The sequence below is a fragment of the Panthera tigris genome, chromosome A3, assembly GCF_018350195.1.
Source record: "Panthera tigris isolate Pti1 chromosome A3, P.tigris_Pti1_mat1.1, whole genome shotgun sequence".
Classification (NCBI taxonomy): domain Eukaryota; kingdom Metazoa; phylum Chordata; class Mammalia; order Carnivora; family Felidae; genus Panthera; species Panthera tigris.
In genome coordinates, this window is record NC_056662.1 from 39,489,654 (window position 1) to 39,512,943 (window position 23,290).

At 35.0% G+C, this 23,290-nt stretch overlaps 2 protein-coding genes across 4 annotated transcripts in view; one reads left to right on the forward strand and one right to left on the reverse strand.

Moving 5' to 3' along the window:
- Positions 1–23,290, forward strand: part of MACROD2 (mono-ADP ribosylhydrolase 2) — a 2,018,887-nt gene that overhangs the window by 348,859 nt on the left and 1,646,738 nt on the right. The window lies entirely within an intron of this gene.
- FLRT3 (fibronectin leucine rich transmembrane protein 3) lies at positions 185–13,873 on the reverse strand. Of its 3 annotated transcripts, XM_042980929.1 has the most exons (4): positions 13,638–13,873; positions 11,662–11,798; positions 4,740–5,501; positions 185–3,736 (listed from the first exon to the last, which is right to left on the reverse strand). In XM_042980929.1, exon 4 carries the CDS (start codon positions 3,691–3,693, stop codon positions 1,744–1,746), a length of 1,950 nt encoding a protein of 649 aa, XP_042836863.1. In that variant the 5' UTR covers positions 3,694–3,736; positions 4,740–5,501; positions 11,662–11,798; positions 13,638–13,873; the 3' UTR covers positions 185–1,743. The 3 variants fall into 3 exon arrangements, with proteins under 3 accessions (XP_042836863.1, XP_007086864.1, XP_015395077.1); XM_007086802.3 differs by lacking the exon at positions 11,662–11,798; XM_015539591.2 differs by lacking the exons at positions 4,740–5,501; positions 11,662–11,798.

Here is a 23,290-nt window from a genome sequence, read left to right on the forward strand (position 1 = left end):
AAAAAGTATCAGTAAGGACAATGGCAGCAACGTAAAAAAGACTGAAAGATCACAGAACCACTTCTGAAGTTTTCCATCTTTGGAGTGAATAAGCAAAATAATAGTATTCCAAAAGAATGATAGAAAGTTAATTTGTTCATGAAACACTGAACTCTTTAAAGTTAAATGATACACAAGCTCGAGATATTGCTATATATATATTTTTATTTGTAGTCAACGTTTATTTTTATGCCTAGAAAAATACATGGGGGTGCTTAGGAATAATGTGCTGGGCAATTTGCTACTTTAGTGATAGTAACATAATCCCGAAAAAGCAAGCACGATTATTTTGTACTTTTTTCTTGTTTTATTCAGCAATAAGACGATAATTTTTCATATTTAAGGAAGTATGAAAAATTTGTCGAGTTTTAAAAGCTGAATACATGTAGCATTGGATCAAGGCACATACAAGACTGGCCAAAGGGCGTACAATGCACTTTGGTTTTTTGTTGGAAAAATAAAAATCATGGCAACAGAAAAATGATGTGGTTTTTAAACAAGTAATAGCTCACAATTCAGTAGGAAGCTAGAAAGAAATGTTACAAGTTCATTATGTAATATGTGGAAAACTGTGACAGTAATGGGCAGTATTCTTGATCATTGTGAAGGTAAATTGAACTTTTATGTACAGTGTTAAAACATTTCATATAAACCAGATCTAAATTTGATTTCTAGTAGTTATTTTTCTTTTAAATTCTCCCTTTTTTAAAGTACTACTTTCTCTGCATTGTTGAGGGGAATTGCTTATGGGTACACTACCTTTTTAAATATGTATGTTTCTCTTTTGATATCATTTATGATAAAAACATTATAAACATTAACAATTATATCTTTAGAATTCACTTTTCAAAAATCAGGATGGTATAGGCAAAACCAAAATGCAATTCTGGTGTTTGTGTCATTACACTATCAGAGTCTAAGATTTCATATTTTCCTAAGTATAAATTTCCCCCTAACTTAAGAGTGCTCTTATATTATTCATTTTGTGAAGTCCTTTATTCTCAAAGCTTTGTTAACAGTGGTTTTAACAGCAGACTTCACACTCCTTTATGCCAGCGGATGTATTCTGTTCAGAAGATATGCGTATTTTCTTAAAAGTATCTAATTTGCTTAGAGTAAAAATGGAAATATGCAGCAAGTTTGATATTGCCCATTACGTCACATATTTTAATTTATTGAATACCACTGGGATAATACAAATTTAATAGTTGGAACATTCTTTCATAACTATTTTTTGAACTTTAAGTTTTCTCATTCAGCCAGGTTTTCTTTTTTTACATTTCATTAATACCAAAGTGAAAAATGGCCTGTGCTTATACTACAAGGATCTCATGTGAACTCAGTCCTGATTGTTCAACACAGCAAGAAAATTCACTTTCACAGTCAACAAGTCATCTTACTCAGTAGAACACAAAGTAAATGGTTTATAACTTCAATATTTGCAAGGAAAATACAGTACAAATTACTAAAAAATACTAAAATATAGACTTGTGTTCAGGCATCTCTACTACATCAATCGCAGCAGTAACCTGAAATTTGAAACTTTTAATAAAAAGTTCTTAAATATAAATTATATGGCAAATGTACAGTACATTGCTTTTTTCAGTCTTTTTTTCCAGTGTTTTGCAGTAGAACAGGGTTCCTACCATCATCTCCCTTAGGTTTAAAAAAACCGAAACACAGTCAGCTACAAGGCCTCCAGCATCATGAGTGTGAGTGATCTGAGTCTGGAATACCACTGTCTCTGTAGCTTCGGTTACTACTGCTTTCACTGTGATTGTTTTTGTACAGATTCATTCCATTAGGAGGAAATATGGTGTGTATTACAAATTCCTCCTTTGAGATTGGTTCATTGCTTATTGGTAACATCTGAAAAGAAGTCTCCCTGATTTCCAGGATGGAGTTGTCCTTCTTAGTGCCAGCTTCCGCATAGTCATCCTTTCTTCTCCTCCCTTTGCTGTACGCACAGTTCCTTGAGAAGAGTGATCCGTTCCTATGAACGTACCAGCACACTAAAGCAAGAAGGGCAATGGTGACCAGGGCCACAGCCCCACCAATGATGGCAGCCAACGGTAAATTGGGGTTTTTGTAAGGTTCTTTCTCTTGCTCTCGATTAAGGGTGGTTGTAGGGTTGTACATTCGAAGGGGTGCAGTTTCAGTCTCAATACAAACAGGGGCTTCATCAAATAGGTAGAGGTTACTGGTTTCCATGGGAACCATACAGACTCGATATGGCGAATCAGGCTCCAGGGCTGTGACTAAGTATTCATTGCGTTCCCCTGTTACAATTGTTTCTGTTATAGATCCAAATGCTGGGCTATGGCCCAGTTTGAGCCAGCTGAGTCTTAAAGCAGTCATAGGTAGGACAAGTTTCCAAGAGATATGAATCGTGTCAGAAGTGACAGATTTCACAGTAATTATAATTGTTTTTCTTGCTGGACTCCCTGTGGTTCGCTGATCTTTAGTGAGCTTGGGGTTCTTAATGTCTGGTTGTTTGGTCACTGGAGCTGGCCACTGTCCTTGAGCAGGATATACTGTGTTAGGTATTGCAGTGGTTATCTGAATGGTGCTTACCACTGCACTGTCCTTACAATCGAACAGTTCCGCATTAAGGTCCTTGATAGCCATCCCCCGAACTTTTTCTGGGGCTTGGCACATAAGCCCACGCACATTGACCTTCATAGGTAGTGACTGTAACCAGTCACGTACCCATTTCATTTTGCACCCACAATACCAGGGATTGTTGCGAAGAATCAGTTGGGTTATATTGTCCAAATCATCAAAGATACCCTGAGGTAAATTACTTAGGTTGTTATTGGACATGTCGAGTCGATACAGCTGCCTTAGATAAGAAAAAGCATTTGGGGGCACCCGATTGATGTGGTTATCTTGAAGATAAAGCTTCCTCAGGTTTGTGCCTGGAAGGTTTACTGGTGCAGCAGTCAGGGAATTCCGCACCAATGACAGTTCTGTTAAGTTGACTAGGTTGAAGAAAACTTTATCACCTAAACCGTGGTTGTTCAATAGGTTTCCATCCAGAACCAGGCGTTTTAGGCTAGTGAGACCTTGAAGAGATGGTGATGAAATAGTGGATATGCGATTATCATCCAAGCGTAGTTCTTCTATAGTCCTGGGCAAACCCCAAGGGATTGTGCTGAGGTGATTACGGGACAGGAAAAGCAGTCGGAGATAGTTGCTGTCTCGGAATGCCCCTTCTTCAATGCTAACAGCAGAGACAGAGTTATCATCTAAATGTAATTCTTCCAGATAGGGAATTTTTGAAAGTGAATCATAAGTGATAGTCCTTATGTTATTTTCTTGCAAATGTAACTCTTTTACATACTTTGGTAGGTTGGTAGGAAATTCATCTAAACTGTTGTGGTATAGGTATATTCTTTCTACTTTTAGCAAGTTTTTCAAATCTGAAGGAATTCCAGCGTTATTTATTTGGTTGTTCTGAAGGTAGAGTGTTGTAGCATCCTCTGGTATTCCTGTTGGAATGGATGTCAGAAAGCGATCATTACAGTAAATGAAACCTGCATCACAACGGCATACAGATGGGCAGGATTTAGCCATAACTAAGAGAGGTGCCACCTGAAGGAACAGCCCAATTTTAGTCCAGATGAGGAAGATGCTCCAGGCTGGGCTGATCATGGTCAGCACTGTTGAGGTCTTTGTACACGGTACTGTCAGAGCCCTAAAATGGAGTGAGTTAAAAGAAAGACAGAAAACAGTCAGGTTGTGATACTTAAAATAGTGTTCAAAATATATGTGGAAACTAAAATGTGTAATCACTTTCAGCTTTTTAATTTTTTTTGCATGCTTAGGGTTTATCGCTAGCTTACAATGAACACCATCCTATAATCTCTTTACCTTAAATGTTTGTAGTATTTAATTAAAGAATATCATGTCCCAAGTCCATTTGCTTTTGAAATGTTAAATATAAAAGTTTTACTGAGAATTCTAAAGCACTTTCATAATGTTTGATATCAGTTCTATAGCCAGTCACTGACCAAGCTAATCAATTTTCTAATTTTTTCTTAACATTAATAATGAATTGAAACATAGGAATATGATTTACTGTACTTAAAGATAATGTTACTGTTTTTAAAAATCAAAATTTGATGTCTACTTCTTAGGTAGACTGTACATGTATAGAAATGTGTAGTAAAAAAAAAATCTATCCTCTTAATATTCAAAGGAATAGTCAGTTAAATACCTCTTAAGACCTGAATCCTACTAAAGCCATTCATTTGTTTTGATTATTGATGTTATTTTTCTTTGATTATTAATATTAAGAATTGTTTCATTGGTATTTCTAACAAGAAAATCAGAAGGAATCTTTTTAATCTATTTTAAGGGAGGAAAAAAATACACAGCTAATACATCCAGCTAACCTAAGTGGAAAATTCCATTTCATATTAACCTAGCTCACTCTTTTCTCTTTTTTAATGTTTCACACTACATGGCTTAATGGCTTTGTGCAAACTTTTCATTATGTTCTCTTTCATAATATGTTTCACAATGCATTTATTTTTCTTCAAGTTCTAATCTAGGATATGGTTCAACTTTCCCCATGGCTGGAGAATTATAGATTTGTACTAATCTACTGTGTAATATGAGCTCTTCTGTACCTTTACATATTAATTAGCCTCTATAATTTCAGGCATGAAAATAAAACACTTTAATATTTTTCCTACCTTATTTAACGATGTGAATAAATTTTGCGTGAGTGAAAATCCAATGCACATATATTATTTTCCTGATGAGGGGCTGGGAATTAAAAATTCTTGTTCAGTCCTTGGAAATGTTCTTCACTGTTTATTCAAGTAATCCTATGCCGCACACACCTCCAGATCAGGCTCGCTGTTGTCAATGAACATTCCAGCTGCAGTTCAGCATGGTGGGCAAGCTCATTAAAGTAGGGACCAGAAACAATTCAGCTTCCTGTTACTATGTAGAACACATGGCTTCCTATGTACTTTTTTTTTTTTTCTGATAGAGTTTCTGTGTGAAGGTTCCTTTTGTGTAGCTTAATTCCCTTAGTAGAAATTGCTCTCTTTGAAATTCTTATTGGCTCTTCTGTGCAATGTGGTCAGAGATAGTAACTTCAGATCCTCATGAAGAAAGCCATTCATGATGCTAAGGCCTGTATAGTAATAGGTTTTTCAGTCATTTACCCCCCACCTTTATTCCTATACAGGATTATCCAAGTATAAACTTTGTACAGTAGCTATATCCTGAGGTATGATTACCTGCTGTGAAATAGCTATTTCCAGCTTTTGCTTCTTGCTGCTTTCTCAGAATATCTGGTGCAGTCACGTTATACAAGAACAGGTATTCTTTTTTAAGAGGTATAGAAACTTAATTCAAATATTCTTCATGGGGGAAAAAAAAAAAGGAAGCATACTAGATTTCCTTTACATTTCTCTTCCTTAAAATATACTGGGTATGAGCATCTCCTGTGAAAGCAAAGGTTTTAATAAACTATTAATAATGAACTTTTAATATGAGAGATTTCCTAGAAATTTAAACTTAACAGTTCTTTCTTTAAGCAAGAAATCTTTCATCATAGTAGTTGGTGAAAAGGATAAGATGACCTGTTTGTTTTTTACTTCGCAATTTTGCTATACAAATAAAGTAGGAGCTGAAGTTGAGATTGTCACCAAACAGATAATTTCTACTGTTAACTGTTAATGTCACTTTGAATTAAACACAGAAGCAAAGCGTCATTCAAGAACCAGTAAGTGCCTTCCATGGCTTTTGAATTCATGTCAGGTCAATCTTTAGAAGTTCTCTTTTAAATCTTAGATATAAAATGATAAAACGTTTGAAAAGAAGAAAACAAGTGTACAACAAAGAGGTGAGCAAATACGTAACAAGGATTTTGACAGAAATGCCATGGTAACTTTTAAGAGATTTCTGAACATGGTTTTACAAAGTCATACAATCTACAATTTAAAGAATTGAAAGGAGTTTGCTTTAAATCTTTTCTTTTGATTTCTTTGGTGCCCTGTTTAATTCTTCCTGTAGGCCTCAATTTTCCCAATTGTAGAATGTGAACCTCATCTCCTTTCTCCTTAGAGGTATTTCTGAGGACTAGTTGATGATCTCGGAACTCTAGTTACTCAGGTATTCTTGGCCAAAAGGTAGCATAGAAGTTCAGGTTACTATTAGTTTTTTAGGGGAATATAATTTTAATTTTCTTTTAGCAAACTGAACTTGAAAAATCTGTATTTGGAAAAGAAAGGACACTATGTCAATCTATCTCCTTATAATGACCATTCAGAAAGCATAACAAAATCTGACAAGGCATTTCTCTCTAGATTCAAACATGAACATGCCAATTTCCAGTAAGTTTATTTGTCATTTCTGAAAGAAGACTTAAGGCTTCACCAAAGAAACCAGTGATTTTAATGGACTGCTTTGTCCATTATCTAATATCCATGAAGATTTTTTGGGGTGGAGGTGGGGAAGTATGTAGCATCAGTATCTTTTATGCAGGATGACCTACTCAGAGGCTTTCTGTATATGTAGGGAACATTAGGGTGTCATGGAAATATTTGACCCTGAAATTAAGGACTTACAGTAGAAATAATTTGCTTCTCCCCTAGTAATTACCTAGCATCCAACAAGGATAGCATCTGTTCCAGAATTCAAATGCTACTGGCAGTGAATGTTAAGGCCAAAATTTGTGTTTCTGGTTCTACTTGAAAATTCAGTTTCTTTTAGTTTGCCACGAAATACCAACCATATCATAGAATGCGTTAACAGAAGGAGACTTAAAAAAATTACAGATTCATTTAATTTATTATTTAAGCAACTTGAAACAAAAATAGCAGTTTGCAGATGGATAAAGTAGTCTCTAGTGGATATTGCAAAGTGCCCACAAAGGAAAGTTTAAATGACTTATTGTTTAAAGTGGGGTTTTACTGTGATGCATTTAGGGCTTTGCTCATTATTGTTGAATTTCAATGGTGTATTTTCTTGAAAACTTTTGCTTTTGTGGAATATGAAAATGAAAAACCAAGTTGTTGAAATTATGATTACAAAGTTATTTTAAAAAGTATCTGCTGTAAATGTTTTCTGAGCTTGAAAATTATTCAACATTTAAAATAATGTGGTTAATTTAAGTTTAGGAAACAATTACTTTTGTTAAATTGTATTTGAAACTAATTAAAAACTATTATAAAAAATCACTGATGAGAACCTGCTTAAAATGTTACCAGTAGTCAGGCATTTGTCACATGCCACAACACACTCTATATTTGAGGAGATGAATCTGATGAATGAGGATTTAAGAACCGATTGTTCCTCAAGTCAGGTTAGCCTAGAGTATGTCCAAGATGCTCATAATGATAACTAGTGATAAAGCTTGTATTTAAATGTGTTATGAAATCAAGCTCTAAGAATATGTATTGATTTTCACCTTTTTAACCCAGAAGAAAAAAAAAAAGAAACCTAAAATGGTGTGAAAAGAAGAATAATTTGTTTATTTTTCTGGTTTTACATCTGTAAAACTGCTTCCTTTGCTCTGTTTGATAGGCAAACTCACATTGCCATTAGTACAATAGTGGTAATAATGTGGGATTAACAGAAAGCCTTAAATCTCATTAAATTCTTGTAAAATGTCATTTCTCTTCACCCCAAGTTGCATTAAAACTAAAGGCAAAAACAAAAAGCACCTTTCTCTGGAGAGAATACTCTTAGAAATGAAGATTGCCTCACAAATTCCTTCTCCTTTTACTTAACCTCAGAACAGTTCAATTTGTGTTTGATTGTGTTTTATAGTTTATATTTTATATCTTTTCCTTCCCTTCCCTTTTAAATTTGAAACTATAGTGATAGACAATTTTGTTTTGTTTTGCTTTGCATATTAAAGGCTATAATAATCTATCTAAAATAAGCGATGCTGCCCCCAGTGCTTACACTTTCCTTTTTCTGAGCTGGTTCTACAGAGTCGCGCACATAGAGAAACTGTAGTTGATTGTGAATGGTAACAAGAAAAATGAGCTCCACTGGTATGGACACTATGACCAGGTTTCCACAACATCAACTTCAGAAGTCTTTATGTCTGCATAGACTGGAAAAGAGGCCATTACTTCTGAACAAAAAGTAATCCATCTTTTAGAAAAATATTGTTATTGGGGTAACTTGGGGAAAAACATAAATGGACCTCTGGTTACTCAAAGAAATGTTTTAAAACTATTTTTTAATGGAATCATTACTAAGCATATAGCATTTAAAACTGTGACAAAAAGAACAACATAATCACCTCACGGATAAATCAGATTTTTAACAGGGATCTTTCTCTTCAGTTTCTTCTAATACAGAAAAATTGTGGAGTTAAAAGAAAATTGCATTTATAATGTAATCATCAGGTCTGTGAAAAGCCTCCAGTTTAGTTCTATGATGTAAGAAAGTATTAAATAGTAAGGATACTATCTTTTTGAGATATTTTAAGAAAACTAATATAATTTAAGAAGTTTTATCTGAATAGAAAACTGGTATTTACATACAGTCAAGGATTTGAGGCAATGTACATGTTTATATGATTTCTTCCCTGCTACTACAATATGTTAGAGGTGGGAATGTTTGAAATGAGAAGGTATTCTCATGTTTTGATCACTTAGATTAAGATTATATGTTGGTAACTTCCTAAATCCTTTATTTGTTGCCTTTGATTTAAATTGATTTGAAATCATGGCTTATTTTCAAAAAATCTTATATTGAGTACAGAGTTTTTTGAGATTTTAGTAAAGATTCTTTTTAATGATTTTCTTCACATAATCCTATCTTAATGGGAGCTTAAAAAATTTTTTTTAAATCTAAAAGAATTTTTAATCCAAGTTAATTGTGTTATTATTTAAATAAAACCTTGAGGTTGAAGAAAGCGCATGCTTAATCGGACTTACCCAAGTCTGTGAATATTTCTAGGTAAATTGGAATTTATATAATCATAGAGTTTTGGAAAGTAATTTATTTATGAAGGCTTAAAATGTTTTTTGAAAGCACAACAAAATGATCAACCTGTGAATGCCAAGTCTTTGTAAAGACAAATGGTATTTAAAATAAGCTACATATACGGTTAAACTGAACAACTGGAGTACATCAGGTTAGTTGATAGTGACAGCAAAATGCTTTCTAAGCAGCCTGACTGGTAGTTAAATTTTCCACGATCATCAGATTTCAGGAAAGTTCCAATTCTTTTGTTTAATGCCAGGCAAGCAGAAGGACCTCTAAGTCCCCTCTTGAGAGCCATGAAGTCTGAAGGGTTTGCTGAGCAGCAGAGAAGCAACCGTGCCTTTTCAGACTTGGTTTTATCTAGACTATTTTCTAGTCTGAAGACGTTGTGTTTTATTTATGTAAAACTGAGGATAAAAGTTCCAAAGCAAAGGATTTTTACTTTGTCCTTTTATGTTATTGGTTCTTTTCTCTCCATAGGCTTCTGATAAGTGAATCCAATTCTGCTTCATTTATTTTGGTTTTTAAAGTTAAATCAAGCATCCTTAAAAGAAAAAGGCAAACTAGGATGTTATCTTTCATCATAGTGAATGCTTTTTCCTTTTGTCATATTTAAATCCAGATCAAATGAATTGGAGAACCAAGACTTGTGTGAATGAGTAAGACATGAATTTAGAGGGAGGTAAATGTGAGCAGAAGAGGGCTTGGGGCAGGGAACATGTTTTACGTTTGCATTGACCTTTGAGCAATTGCACTTAAAACTGTACCTATTAAAATCACAAATGTTTTCCCATTGCAAACTTTAAAGCTCCTTTTTCAGAGTTGTGAGTACAGTTTGGTAGATGTGCTTTAAATTTCTAGTATTCAAGTTTCTATACACTAATACAACAAATGTTTGGGTCTACTGTGCGCCAAGCACTGTGCTCGTTGGTGAGAACATCTCAAATCATAAAACACTTTTTTTTTTTTTTTCGTTTCAGAGTAGGGTATTACTGATGTAAAGCAAATGAAGAGGAAGAAAATCAACAACACATAAACTGATCAATCCACAGTCCAGTGGCACACTTTTTAAAAATAGTATTTAACCAAATGTGGTCTGTGGGTTATCTTTTCAAAGTTGCCACGGTAACTTGTGCACATGAAAAGTGAAAGAATAAAGAACAAAAGCTGTCATTGTCTCATCAAGTGAGAGCAATTTCTCTCTCCTCTCATTTAAGGAGACTAATACCTGGAGAGAGCTTTTTATACATTCCTGACATTTAATTTTGAGTCTAGGAAAAAGATAATGCATATGCAAAACAAATGCAACTTTAGGTGCTGCTTACATTATATTTCATTCCTCTTTTACTTAAAATCTGTTTTCTCTGGAGTTCTTGTCAATAGACAAGTCAAAGTGCTGAAACCTGCTCTTCTATGCAATGTAAACATGGCTTTCCAAACTCTTTTTTGGTGTCATGTCTCACCAAATTTAGTGATGTTGATTTGCAGTCTGAAACTGGAAAATGCTTTCTGAAATGTATATTCCTATATTGATTCTTAAGAGGAAGAAGGCTTTTTTCCAGAAGACATTTACAAACCGTCTCGTTGGAAATTGGGTTGTTGACTTATGATAAGTTCTGAAATGGTGGAATGTTAGAAGAAGTCGACAAACAGCCGTTTTTATGCTCTGAATAGGAAAAGGCAGTTTTGAGAATTAATATTGCTGAGAGATTTACTGTAGAGTTTTTGCCCACTGGGGGGTGGTACACTCTACCAGAACAGTGCTTTCAGAAGCCGCAAGTCAGATGTTGGCTGCTGCCGGCCAGTTTTTCTCTGGTTTAATTACAACAAAGCCTCCCGTTGAGAAGAACAGTGAAGGCCTCTAGGGCAAAAGGTGGGGGGTGGGAGGGAAAGGGGACTGAAGGGAAAAGGAGGGAAGAAATTACAGCCTTTGAAAAATTACTGAATTTCATTTCCCTCATCGATGTCATTTATGGTAGTCTTCATTTGACTTTCAACAATTATTTATAATGCTATAAATACACTGACTGAATAAAAATATTTAAGGTGATTTAATTCAGAATTTTTAAGTTAGCTCTGCATCTTGCCATTAATCACATTCTTTGTTATGCAGCCCACCCACCTTAATAAAGGGGGGAAAAGTTAAGATCCACTGAAATTTTTCTTTAACTGACCAGATTTAATTTAGTATTGGTATAACATCAAAAATAAAAAGCAGGAAGAAAAAACATTCATATAAGGTTAATACAAGGCAAGTTCTCTGCTACTGATTTTTGTAGGGTTTTAAATTGCTCAAAATAATCCAGAAAGAGGAGGAAGCCTTAGGGTGTGTGGCCAAGAAAAGCACAGACAAATCTCTCTGCAGTGCACTTGCATGTTTAAAGCTGATAATTGTATTTTTCATCTGGAGACACTGAGTGTTCATTAGGGTCTGGTGTCCCTAGGCAGGAGATGCTGAACATAATTGGAGTTTCTATTTGATTGGGCAATATAGTCTAGAGAAGAAACTGGGGTAAAGATAATTAATAGCTTGCTAACAAAGTCTGACAGCCACAAGATTTCAACCAAATTTATTTCACACCGCTTCATTTAGCTCTGAAAAAGTTTTGATAGAATTGGAGGCTCCTTAATTAACACTTGAAAGCAAAAGAAACATACCTTCTATTTTGCGGCTACATTCAGTTATGACAAATTTTCTTACTGTTGTTCTTCTTTTTGTAAAAACTTTATTTGTTGCCCAGTTATGTATTTCACAAGCTTTAATGTTTAAGGAGTGTTGAATTAGGCATTTGAACCTAATCAAAATTGATTTAAAAGGGGGTGCAGAGAAATGAAAAGCCCAATTAATAACTGATGGTTAGTATTAACAAGAGCAAGATTAATGAATTCATTATGTTTATTCATTCAATAATATCTTTGCTGATTCCTGGATTTGATGTGTTTTGGCAGTGCTCTATTAAAAAAAAATGGATGAGATTTTCCTACTTAAATTCATACAATCACGTTTTTGTAACCTTGTTTTTTATTTCAGGCTAATAAACATATGTACGTGTGAAAGTGTGTGTATATGTATATGTGTTGTGTACACACATATTTGCAAACTAAGTAGAATGTCTCTGATTTAATCTTCTTAGAGACTAAATCCTGGTATGTTATTATTAATATTGGTAGTAATGGTAGTATTAATATTTTGTGGTACTTTTAAAGGATGGATTTCTTTCTTTACTCATTTCAGAAGAGATGAGTATCAATCAATCATCTGTCACTTTGGGGCAAGCATAAATGGTTCTGTCTTAAAACAGACAAATTAATTCTTTATGTTTCAAGCTAGTCAGGATATTTGTATGCGGTTCGGGATAAATGAAAGGCATTGCTACATCTGAAGCACTTTTCTAGTGGCTAATTTATTCATGTTGTTTCCTGCTAATAAAATAACATATATGTGCATTTTAGAACAGATAGATTTAAGAAAATTTAAAATAGCTAATTGTTAAAGCCATTAGAGGATTTGGTTCCATAATTGGCAAATATCAAGGCTTTTTTTTTATTTTAAATAAATAGATAAAATAATCAATCAAATATCAACCCCCAGATGTTGAGAAAATATAGGCCTGTTGCACTTTTTACCTCTATGCAACCATTTTGTTTCAGACCTAATTCACTGGGAAAAAAAAACAAACATTTTTTTAGAAGATATATTTAACTACTGTTTGGAAGCTTTGCTGTATGAAAGCATTTCTTTCAATATAAAATTTTGCTCTTGTAAGTTGCAAGTGAGTGGATACTCTGCGCATCCCACTTGATGAGGGCTCTACTAATTTTTGTTCCTCTTGCCACCCCGAACTCACTGCATACATCAGGCACCGCTTCCACGCTGAGCTTTGTTAGTTTTTCTGAGTAGGCTTTGCCAATTACTATGCTAGTCACATACTACATTTGCCCAAGCAATGGATTTTGGCATTCTCCTGGAGCGGGGGTATGGTTTGGAAGAAAGTCTCCCCCTCCTCTGAGCTGAAGTCACTAGTTGAGATTTGCAAGCCTGAAATGCTTGAAGCAGCTCTGGCAGGATAGCAGTGCAAGCTTTAAAATCTAGGTGTAGCTGTTAATCCTTACAGAGGCACAGAAGTCTCCGGGAGTAGCTCAGCTAGCTGTGAGCAAGATGTATGCTTTTCATGTACTGCGTACTCATGGGCAGAGGGATTATTGATTTTCTTTCACAGTTGTAAAAACAGCAATTGGTGATCATACCACACATACAGTACACACCAAGTTAGCAAGACCTTTTGCTTTCCTCTCTGTGAAAAAAAATCTGCCTTGTATTCTTCAATATATAACGTTTAACTTTCCAACCTAATGTTTTCCATAAGGCTCTTATACAAATAGCAACTATACAAGGCAGAAAATAGCTATTAATTATTACTTTTGAATGAAAGAAGGTTTTAAGAAACTTCTTGCATTTGTCTGTATAGCCCAATTTTTCCTTGCTGGCTCGCACACACATATTTTGCTCTTACTGGTGACAGAGCAAACGTTCATATTTGGATGCCTCACAGTACCAACTCATTTCTGTCTACAGAGTAAAACCAAGCAAACTTTCTGGGACAATCTTAAGGAAAAACATGGGAAACACTTACCAGGAAGACGAGAAAAAGCAATCCCATGTATACTGCCGCTATAGCTGTAATTCCACTGACTGTGAACTGGAGTAATAACCCTCCCCCCTCTCCCAAGCTCCGCGTCCAGTCCACACAAAGCCAACAGCAGCTGCAGGCAGAGCTTGTCCTGCTTCGGATCACTCCTACACTGAGGAGTGAGTGAGGGAGAGCATTCCAGTTTACTGCACACAGCCCACCTCCAAGTCTGAAGTTAAAGCTTCACCTCGCAGTGGTTGAAGAAGGGGTGATGTCATAGATGGGCAGGACTTAGCCGAGCTCTTGTTCAGTGAGGTAACTGGATAATCAGACAGATGAGCTTTGCGAACGCTAGAGGGAGTGAGAGAAGCCAAAATGAGGCGCTCAGCCTGCCAAAGCGGGGATGCCATTTGGTTTGTAGGCCGGCCTTTGGAATCTCAACGTTTTCTAAAGTTTAACACAGCAAGGTAGTGGTAGCAAGCTTATTAAAAAAATACGAGCATGTTAGAAGGATACTTATAAGATCATAGTAGAAACACTTAGGTTTTTTTAATTTTTGAACTATGTGTATTAAAAAATTAACCAAAAATCATATTATTTTCATTATTGATTAGTTCCAATAGCATTGGAATTTTGAAGGCTCTTAACTCTAACTGTGAATATTTATTTGACAAATGAGTAGAAGGCAGGTTCAAATGAATAACTGATTTATTTAAGGGAAGGGGAACAGGCATGCCAAATGGTAAAGAACTTTGAAAGTAACTAGTCCTTTTTTCTAGAGGTAATGAGTAATTTATTGTTCTGTATATGTTTTAAGAAATGAAACTATTTTTCACATACTTCCACTATTTGTCCATCTCCTTTGAACCTAGTAGATATTAGGTTTTTCATAATTAGGGAGCCCTCCCTAAAATGAAAAGTTTTAGAAAAATTAAATAGAGTCTTTTCCTTTCTGATATATTTTTGCTGCTCTAAATATGGACTAAAATGTAAACATCTTAAGAAAAACCGTTCAGGGTGGTTTTGCTTATATTAAAATGATTTTATTTTAATTTTGGTATACGAATAAACACTGGACAATTGAATGTGTATGTCTAATTAGCAGAATTATAGACATTCATATTCAATTATGATTTTCATAGACTGATTTCTTCTGTTTGGTCAACAATTGCTTTGGGGGCATAGTTTTCCACTAAGTTCATTTCACTTTTTATTGTTGCTGGGGAATATTTTGCTTTTAGATTTACCTGGAAGGCAATTTCCTTAAACTAATATTATATGCTTTATTCTTAAAGGCTTACAATGTTGTCTTTTGTGCTTTTTAAAAAGTTCCTATGAATGTCTGTTTCTGAAGGAGGCCAGCTGATTCTTTCCCAGGAGTATTTGATTATAGTCTCTTCATTAGCTTCATTTAGTTTATCTATTCTTATGCTTCTTTGATAACAGTTTGACCTTCTGAGTTCCCCTCCAAGAATGGGTGATATCAAAGTAGATGGTGAAACCTCAATTAGAGGTATATTGACCCTTATTGTTCTGTGATTGTACTTTTGCTGGCCACTGAGGGCAGACCCATTAAATCCAGGAGTTTTAGAACTCTAATGTCTGTTAAAAAGACAATTTCTTAAAAATGTTAGGTAACACAACTTAAACTGAGATGCAACTGCTGAATTTTTGGAGGAAAGGAAGGTGGGAATAATCTCTCACTAAATGGTGAATTTTCTTCTATTACTGCAAAACAAATACATGGATTAGATTATTTTATGAAATAAGTCTTTCTAGAGGCTCTTTTCAGATGGCAGTTGTTTATATTTAAAAAGGAGTTTTTGCTTTGGCCAGATTACTGTATATTCATATCCATATTTAATCAGTTTTGTCTCCATTCAGGCAGACCTTAAACAGAAAAGAAAGATAAATGGGCAATTTTGGTTATAAGTACCTACAAGGTGGCATAGTTGCCTGGGAGTTAGGAGTTCTGAGGTTTCCATTCCCTAAGCTGCCATTGGTGATATGACTTCGTATTATGTGCTCTGGGCTTTGGTTTTATCGCATGGTGAATAAAGGCAACAGGAAATAATTGAATGCCAATTATGTACTGTTTTTTTTTTTTTTTTAATGTGGATTAAAACATAGAAGAAGGCAAGAGATTGTGAAAATATAATCTAATAGAGTAGATATATTGTATATATGATCTACTAAAGGTACTGACTTTGGAGGTAAACTCTTAAGATAGTCTCTATCATCCTACCCTGTCCAAAAATGTATACTCTTTTGTTGCTTCCATGTTTTGCTCTTCTTTCTTTCTTTCTTTCTTTCTTTCTTTCTTTCTTTCTTTCTTTCTTTCTTCATTTCTTCATTTCTTTCTTTGTTTGTTTCTTCCTTTCTTTCTTTGTTTCTTTTTTTTTAAATTCCTACTTTTATCAGCTGGCTGAATTCTGCCAGTGGAGGTGAATAATAATAGTAAGTACTGCCTCTGGAAAGATTAAGAGTTACCCTGAGTAACTATAGATTGTTTTCCTTCTTTGTTACTTAAAGGAGATTAGCTGTAATAAAAGGATGACTGTGCTGGTTGGAGGAGAAGGAAGACAAGCAGTTTTCAGCCTGATGCCCTTTAGGCTGTGATAGGAAAGGAGGAACTGATTCTTACAGCAGAGAGGACTCAGCTCAGAGAGGAAGAATTAGTGTAATCTAATGTTTAAAGGTCATGGGCTTCAGAGTCTAGCATACCCGGACTCCATCTTGGCTTTGCTACATGACAGTAGACAAATTGCTAAATCTTTCTGAGTTTATTAGCTCAGTGCCTGACTCATAGTAAGTACACAGTGAATGGTAGCTGCCATTATTAAGATGAGGGCATCTGAATACCTGGAAAAAAGGCACATTAAGAAGTAGAAGAGTGCACAAAGGGAGATACACAAGTAGGAGTGTGCAAACAGGAGACAGCCATGATAGCTTTTTCACACTCTTCTAAATTTCCCTTTGAAGTGGTTCTGTAGCAAGGAAATGGGGGAAGAGGTAAGCAAATAGGAGATTTTCGTGTTGATTTTTTTTTTTTTCTGTTGTCCTCATGCATTTCATACCCTTATGTTCCCAGGGTTTAGAATTTAATTGAGTTATAGTAGAGTTTTAGGTTGTGTTTCATTTGTTTTGTGGGCTAGTGCGTGAATCCAACAGTGTACATGAGAAAATACATTCCAGATTGTAAACAGCTGGATTAAAAATGAACTCCAGTAGCATATCCTAGTTGTAAAACTCTAAACTGGTCATATCAAAGGACTTTGTGTTTTTCTGTTTTTGTGAGAGGATATGAGATGTTCTTTGGGGGAGAATAGGGGAGATTGGATTTGGAATCAGGTTTCCCAGGCTCTGCCATTTACTTGTGTATGCAAATGAAAACAACAATAACAACAAATCAAATCTCTTTTAGTATAAACTCCCAGCTGAAAGCGACTCTAATACATATTATTCCAGGGAACAGTTTAATTCAGGAATTCTAACCTATCTAGACTTAACATACCTCATTCACTCCTTCTTCATTCATTCATTCATTCACTCTATACAGATTCATTGAACATCCCTATAAAAGAAGCCGGTAGGACTAGATGATCCACCAAACCACTTCCAACTGTGCTATTTGTGATTTAATCTTAGCATGTATTAAATTCGTTTTAAGTCTTAGAAAGAAACATTTCTGGATGATTTTTCTTCTACTCAACATTTTTCATGGGAATTAAGTCTTCAAATTTGGGTAAAAAAACAAGCAAAAAACCCAACTCAGGCTTTTGGTATATTAAATGCCTTGGGCTATTATAATATACTTGGGAATTTTTTGGTTGCAGGTGACTTAAAATCCAAGCCTCATTGTCTAATCAACAATTCGAATCTTTGGTTCATATAACTGAGAAGTTCAAATGTATGGTCTGGCTTTAGGTAAAGCTTGATACAGTGGCTTAAAATATGTCAACAAAGTTAGAGTTTCTCTCTGGCTCATAATGTTTGGCCTTGTTCAGTGTTGGCAGACTCCTCAGGCTATATGTAGTGGACCCTTGGCAGCTCCAGGCTTTTCCCTTAGGCTCTAACAGTTCCACATATCACATTCCCATATTACAGTGTTTAAGGGAAGAGAGGCCACTTCCAGAAGCTCCTGCACATAACCCTGTGATTCAATTTCTCTCATTTCTGAACCTATTACGGAAAGGTGGGGGGATATGTCAGTGAGCGTAATTAAGCCCCCTACTCAAATATATGGTTAAGAATGGAGGAGAGGGTATGGCCCAGGGGAAGGTTGGGCACTGTTAGTTTGAGAAGGAAGGAGTGGATTCTAGAGGTTAGCTCATTTTCAAAGGATTTGGCATGCTGAAACTTGGGCATGGTTTATAAATTTATAAACTTGAAGCTGTTTTTTCTCTTCTCTTCTCTTCTTTTCTTTTTTAAACCAGAGTTTCTGTTTAAATTGCCAAAACATCTTTTAAAGATTTTCTATTTGTAGACCCTCTCAAGTCTAGCCCAGTTTTTTTTTTTTTTTTTTAATTTTATTTATTTTCCCTGTCAACAGGTAGTGATACATGTCAGGGCATATCAGTACTAAATCTTAACATGAGCCTATGGGATATTAATAAAATATATAGAGAGAGTGCACATTCAGCTATCTCTACTTCTGTGAAGTCAGGCCAGATGCCTAATGCACCAGTTAGAAACTACTACATCTTTCTGAACAATTCCGAAGGGTGTTGGGGAAATAATTAGATTTTAGCAGGTCACAGATGCCTTAGTATACTAAAAGGTTTAAAAGTGCTATATTAAACTCTTCTTCTGATATTTGCCTTTTATTAGTCAACATTTAAAATGTACGTAAAAACAATCACATATCCCTTTTAAGTATATTTCCAAAACATACTGCACTGGAGTGAGATCTGTCATTACAGGACTTGAAACGGAAATCAAAGCAAAATCAGACTGGTTATTTCCCTCCCTGCCTGCTCATCTGCCCGCTTTCTGGAACAAGCTACTTTCCCTCTACCCCGAATTAGACTGATATACTTCAGGGATTGGGAGAAAGGTGATCTAAAACAATAGTAACTACCACCACCTGAGAAAAAATCACCCCTTTGGCCTCTCAGGAAAGGAAAAAAGAATTGTGGTTCAGAACAGGTTAGTACTTAGCCAAAAGTGATGGCATGAGGCAGCTGGTAAAACTGAAAGCCTGGGGATCCCTACTTTTTTCCATCTTCAGTGCTTTCATGTATGCCCATACAGCTGATGCAGTGTCCAACTCCCACTGATATAGGCTGTGCCCTTTATCCCTTCCTACTCTCCAATGTCCTGTCATCTTTCTTTCTTTGTTTTAAAATATAAAAGAGATTTTTAAAATGGACCTTGGAAAAAGCAGAGACTTGGATTAAGCAGAGTGAGTGAATTCTCCCTCTGATACTTAAGTGTGTGGCCCTGGGAAAAGAACTTAAGTTCTTCGAGCCTCAGTTCTCTCATTTATGAGGATGGAGATATGGGACCCTCGTTTAGCTATTACAAACTTCAATGAAGTGGTGCATGTAAGAGTTCATTACTAAATCTGAGAAAGCACTTACCGAGACAGAGCTAAAACCTGTGGATAGTTGCTTTTTTATCTTCCTGGTGATGAGTGGGGCCAGGATCTATTCAAAAGGCACAATCCATTAATGTTAAATTGAACTGTACATTTTAACAATTTATCTTTGGGAATGAAACAATTTGTGAAATGATTCTGCCTACTGTCCTGGATGCTCAGACCTTGAGATAACAGTATCTAAGTCTGGTTTGGAGACTTAATTACAACCAAAGGACAAATTCCTTATCCTTGGAAATTATTAAACTAAAACATAGCTTTGGATGAATGACTAACAGTTAATAAGAGCAGATCAATGTATGTCTAATTATTGAGATGTGTATTTACTGGATATCGTACAAGTGCATTGCCCTGGAGCCTTGTGATTCTCTTTTATATAGCTAGCTATTGCTGTCAGTCCTGACCAAAGCTGTCATCACTTACAAACCATCTTATTATTTCACTATTTCTGGAGTATTGGTGCTAATTTTAGGTACACAAAGAGACTATATGAAAGGAAGATTTCCTGAAATTGTTGTCAGATTTTTCTTATTTCTGGAAACCAGCACTGTAGTTCTCCTTCTGTTTGAGATTATCTTTTTTTAAGAATTGCTTTTTCCTTGCAGTCCAGATTACTTAGGTACATAAACACGTTTAATGTTGAAAAAACATGGTTAAAGTAGAATAAAAAAAAAACTTTTATATTATGTCTGTTTTATAAATGACTATGGAAATTGTACTTCATTGGCATCATCTAGGAGAAACAGATTTACCATGATTAGTATTTCTTTTCATTTGAAAACTAGTATGAGTTGATTATTTTTAAGATTTTTTAAAGGATAGAGTATTCTCTATCCTTTAAAAATAGGAGTAAAATAGGAGTAAAAATAGAGTAAAAATAGAGTATTCTCTATTGACTAGGTTTGGACTAAGGGAATATTTTACAATATCATCTATTCCAAATAACAATAAGTTATAATTGAATCACGTGTTTACCACTTGGACAGTTTCTCTAAAATATAAATCTATTTAAATTTCAAAGCATGATTCATGACAAAGATTAAACTATGTCTATAGTTTCCTCTGATTCACTTCCTTCATACTTTAAGTGATTAACTTTAAATTTGGGGAATTTAATTCTTTAAGTAGTTAGGTTTTCATTCTTTTTGTTTGACATTTGAAATATGTTAGAACTACAAATTTACAGATGCTTTCTAGGTTTATTAAAAGTGTAAAAATATTCCCAAGAATTACTTATACTTTAGTGAGTTTTTATTCTTAATAAGTTGTTTTTAAAACAATGGTAGAATTTAAAAATATTATTTAAAAAGCGTTACTTTTTAAAGTTAATAATTTTTATTAAGGAAGAAGTTGAGAAGCTTTTTGGTAGTTGTTTAATTGTCATGTTTACATAGAGGCGATATAGAACTATTTGACTTGTTTCCCATGCAGCCCTTCTTTGTTTTCTTCAGTAGCCCAGGGAACAGACTTGTCACTCTGAAGTGTCCACATGTAATTCTGTCCTCCACTTTTCCCCCAGGGCAAGTCAGAAATAAGCTTATCAGATCATATCTTACTGACAAAGAGCAAAGCTTGTTGGCTGACTAAAGAGGAAAGAAAGGACAAGTAAAATATAAATGGCAGATTTGATACCAAAAATGCAAGGTTAACATTGGTTTTTCAATAGCTAAGCTTTTTTTTAAAGCAGAATTATATCTTTTTAAAACATTTGCTTGAGTTTTACTTTATGTACAATTTAAAATTAAAAGTTTTACCGATATCTTATACACTGTAAATTATCAGCATTATCATTGTCATTGTTTTTGTCACTGTTGTTATTTGCTCCTTGCAAGCAAATCTTTCTGTCTTATATTTGGAAGTGGTTAGAGAAAATAGCTTTCATCTTATGTGCTTCCAGAATAGTTTTCTAACAGAAAATAGGAATAGCTTACTGATAGAAAATAAAAATATTAGAAATGTAGAAATAAATTATTATAAGTGTTAAGCAATTATAAGGAATTTTTATATTTATATCCTGACTCGAATGAACAAAAAAAGTTTATAGGAAATTTTAAATCATATTTATATCCTGTCTTCTTGACTAACAAAACAATATTACCATCTCCATTCTAATACAGCCGGTATCTACTAATTGCATAGCAGGTGCCAGTCCAAAAGCTTGTTTGGGGCACTCTGAAGATGGTGTTAAGGTCGTATCTCTGGTTCTAAGAGAAGCAGATGCTGTTCAGGCTCAGAAGGGTTGTAGCGTTTAATGCAGTTGATCCAACTTACTAGCATCCTCTTTATTTTGTTTAGATTGGTTTTATTTCCAACTAAGTGTCTGCATTAGCTGGTGAGGAGGAATGAGTGGTGAGGTTGTCTAAGTAAGCTTTTGCTATTCAGTAGACACTCAGAATGAAAGGGGTGAGAATGAGAAGGTAGAACAGGCAATATAAGGAGGCCCCTCAAGTTGGATGTCTAATTTGCCTTGTGTCTTCCCACTACTTTTCAACAAATGTTTATTGGATGGTAAGACACGTGTTATCAGTCTGGTCATTTTGACTTATTATCTGTTTCCCAAAGACTTTATAACCAACCTCCTCAAGTTGCTGTGTCAACTCACATATAGATTAAGGTGGACCCAAGCCATCTCATGACAGCTAGATATAGATTTCAAAGCAATCCCAAAGAAATGGCAAAGAAACCTGTTCTTAGTCTGTGGATGAGAAGGTCAGGAACAATTTAGCTAATGCACTCTGGGCTAAAAAGCCATATTTGAAATGAGACTGATAGCAGCTAAGCAAGGAAAGTTTTTGAAGAGATATTAAGGAGAAAATCAGAGTCATTGAGATAGGAATAATATGCTAATTTGAGGGGAAGAGAGCCATAGAAAGTAGATTTTGAACTCTTTACTAGTGACTTTAGTGGTAAGCGCAAGCAAGGATAACAGAGGAAATTTTCTAAGAATATTGGGAATGCATGTTGCCCTCATCCATCCTTGTATTTAATTTTGGGGAAGAATGAGGAGATTGCTAAATTATAGAGGCCAGTGAGGAAGAAGAGTTCAGAGATTTGAGCAAAATAATACTGTCAATATAATGAGACTGTTTATTATTCCAATAATGGTGATAGTATGAAAAGCACGGTAGAAAGCTTAGCATAGACTAGAATAATAAAATTTGATTGCAGAGGAGAAAGGGTTTTCAAATATGGAGGTGTTACTAATTTGGGGTATTAAAAATATGACCTGACTCTGCTCCTTCCCTTATTAGGCCTTCCCAGGGAAGAAAGTTGAGGCTTTCCCAAAGCTGCCAGTTCTAAGTTTACAGAAGTGTCTATGAGACTCCCAAGCCATTATTCTGCATCTTGGATTGCAATCCCTTGACTGAAGAAGGGTCTTCTCTGTGTGGCAAGGAAATCATCTGCGTTAGGAGGTTGAAAGCTGACACTTGCTGAGAAAGCTAGTATGGTCCAAATAAGCCATGACTATGAAAGAGGGATATGTGTATGAGGCCATATGTCACAGTCAAATCACCGACATAGCCATTAGGAGTATGGGGAAGCTTTCAAAGTCTTCTACTTTGTATCCAGATTAACTTGTAGTCTGACGTTGTAAAGATGTAGAGGAAACAGAGTCATTCAAAATATGAAACCAGAATAAATGTATAGATTTTAGACATGGAATAAAAATACTATGGTATTAAGAGTTCATTGTAATTTGGGTTTGTTTGTTTTATTTTGAGAGAGAGAGAGTGAGAGAGAGAGAGATAAAGTGCGAGTTGGGGAGGGGCAGAGAAATAGGGAGAGAGAAAGAATTTGGGGATCAAACTCATGAACTGTGAGATCATGACATGAGCCAAAATCAGGAGTCGGATGTTTAACCAACTGAGCACCCAGGTGCCCCTGTAATTTGTATCAGAATGTAATGAAAGAAAATATTAAGAAAAAGTTATACCAGTTTAGGATGTGTCATTTACCATATAGTGAGCCAGAATCCTATCATGCATTTCTATTTACATTTGGCTCTTCTGAACCTCATTTCTTCTTTTGACTTGTCCTTTATAAACAATATCCTTCA

Bases quoted from the DNA above. Each gene is read 5' to 3' on its own strand.
- FLRT3 (XM_015539591.2), bottom strand. From the start codon at position 3,693: ATGATCAGCCCAGCCTGGAGCATCTTCCTCATCTGGACTAAAATTGGG.